Here is a 2,500-nt window from a genome sequence, read left to right as displayed (position 1 = left end):
ACATCCTATATGTGCCATTACACATATAAGAGCTATTTGTCTAATGTATGTACTTTTACCACCCATATTTGGACCTGTAATTATATTTAATCGTGTAAGTTCTTTATCCATATATACATCATTAGGTATAAAATTATTTATTAATAATAAATTTGATTCAACTAATGGATGACGAGAATTTTTCATATGTAATAAATTTCCATTCTCTTGAATTTCTGGTCTTACATATGTTGATATACTTGAAGAACTTATAAATCCAAATGAACAAAAAATATCAATCTCAGATAATATTTTTGATAATGTTATTATTGGCTCCCAATATGAACATGCTACTTGAATTGCTTTATGGGCTAAACTTTCTTGTATTATATTATATTGATTCAATATATGTTCATATTGTCTACATAAATTTTTCAATTTATTTGTATGAAATAATATTTCATTTTTATTCATTCTTACTTGTATATATACATTTTTTCTTTCTTGTATATAGTTTATATCTTTTTTCACAGCTCTAAATAGGAATATATTTGCATTACACTCGACTAATTTTATATCTTCCTTAATATTATTATAATTTGTATTATTTGTATTATTTGTATTATTTGTGTTATTTATTTGTCCTCCTATTAATTTATTAGCTGATGTTGGTTTTTTTTTTATTTGTTTTCCTTTTAAATATTGTATATCCTCTTCTACTTCGAATTTATGTTCTTTTATTAAATTATATATATTATCCTTTTGTGTTGCCAATAAATCAAGATTTTCATCAAATGTCCTTGATATCAAATAATTATTTTGTTTTTCTATTTCTTCAAAATCTATCGTTAATTCGATAAGCTTTAAATAAGGTTCTAACTTAATAAGACAATCACATAAAGGTTTTAGTATCTTTTTATTTAGGGTATTTTCGTTTGTTCCTTTATAATCATTTAATAGGTAGTATATTTTTTTAGAAACAACAATTGTGTCATATAATTTAACAAGATCTTCCAGAGTACATGAATGTTTGCCTTTGAATATTATATTGTTATTTTTTTTTTTCATTATCATGCTATTATTATTATGATCACACATATTATTATCATTATTGTTTATATTATTATCATTTATATTATTATCATTAAGATAACCACTAGTAGTTTTAAATTTTTTTATAATTATTTGTAAATCACATACCTTTCTTAAATAATCCGATTGAATTATAGATCTAGTAACATTATCTTCTTTAAATATTTGAACCATATCTAATCTCTCATTTATTTTTTGTTCATCTCTTATCGGATGTATTATCCAATTTAATAATTTGCGTTGTCCTATTTTTGTTTTACATTTGTTTAGGAATTTATAAAGTGTTAATGTGTTAGCTGATGAAGGATTTGTTTTTGATGTATTTTTATTACTACTATGATCCATATGTATATCATCATATATATTTAAAGCAATCATAGCAGCCTTATCTAACTTAAGATATTTATTAATATGATAATTTTTTAAAATACATTTGTTTATTGAACTGTTGTCATTTAATAAATCTAAATCTTTTATTATACTACATAAAGATTTACAAGCTAGTTGTAGATCTGTTAAGAAATGAACACAATGTTTTATATCACTTCCTTTTAATAATTTCATAAGATCATTTTCTATACAACCTGATTCATAAAATATTTTTGGTAACTCCTTATATTTTATATCGCATAAATTTAATATCAAATGAATCCTTTTCTCATCTACTTTCTCATTATTAGATAAATATAAAAAACTACTAGGCCTCGTTTGTAGTAATATGGATTCTAGAACAGTAAAATGTTCATTTTCTATATATTCGCATAAAGAAAATTCGTTACTATATATGTCGTATATGCATATACCTACATATCTAATATTGTTTCTTACGTCTAAATTGAAACTTATAACTCGGCTTTTATCCTCACTTTCGTCAGCAGTTGACATATTGAATTAGTTCATATGGACCCTCCAAACACAAAATTTTCACAAAAAAATATATATATATATATATATATATATATATATTTATATATTTATAATTATTTCTTAAATAATTTTATAACTTTATATACTCCCATCAATTTATATATAATGCAATGAAAAAAAAAAAAAAAAAATTTATATACATGTGTGTTTCTTATACATTATACCATATAATAGTTTATAAAAAAAAGAGAAAATAGTTATTTATAAAATATACTTTTTCAAAATAAAGTATTTTATTTTTCAAACACTATATATTCAATATAAAAAAGAAATAAAATGACAAAAAAAAAGAAGAAAGAAAAAAAAAAAAAAAAAAAAAAAAAAAAAAATTTTATTTTTCTAAATTTAATTTTTTTTTTTTTTTTTAAATTTTAAAAAAAAAAAAAAAAAAAAAAAAAAAAAAAATTATATAAAAAAAAAAAAAAAAATTATATTTATAAAATATTTACATTTTTTTTTTTTTTTTTTAATTTATCATTTAATTTTAATTTTTTTTTTTTTT

The 2,500-nt window shown here is 19.9% G+C and overlaps 1 protein-coding gene across 1 annotated transcript in view; it reads right to left on the bottom strand.

Moving 5' to 3' along the window:
* Positions 1 to 1,956, bottom strand: part of PGSY75_0706700 (putative DNA mismatch repair protein MSH2) — a gene marked incomplete at both ends in the record, with an annotated part of 2,637 nt that extends 681 nt beyond the window's left edge. Inside the window, one exon of the mRNA XM_018784936.1 lies at positions 1 to 1,956. This exon is cut by the window's left edge and continues 681 nt beyond it. Within this exon, the coding sequence (XP_018642437.1) occupies positions 1 to 1,956 (1,956 nt within the window).
* Between the last annotated feature and the right edge of the window lie 544 nt (positions 1,957 to 2,500).

Source organism: Plasmodium gaboni, chromosome 7 (genome assembly GCF_001602025.1).
Source record: "Plasmodium gaboni strain SY75 chromosome 7, whole genome shotgun sequence".
Lineage (NCBI taxonomy): Eukaryota > Apicomplexa > Aconoidasida > Haemosporida > Plasmodiidae > Plasmodium > Plasmodium gaboni.
The sequence above is the reverse complement of the archived record's forward strand: the minus strand, read 5'-3'. Positions and strand labels throughout refer to the sequence as shown.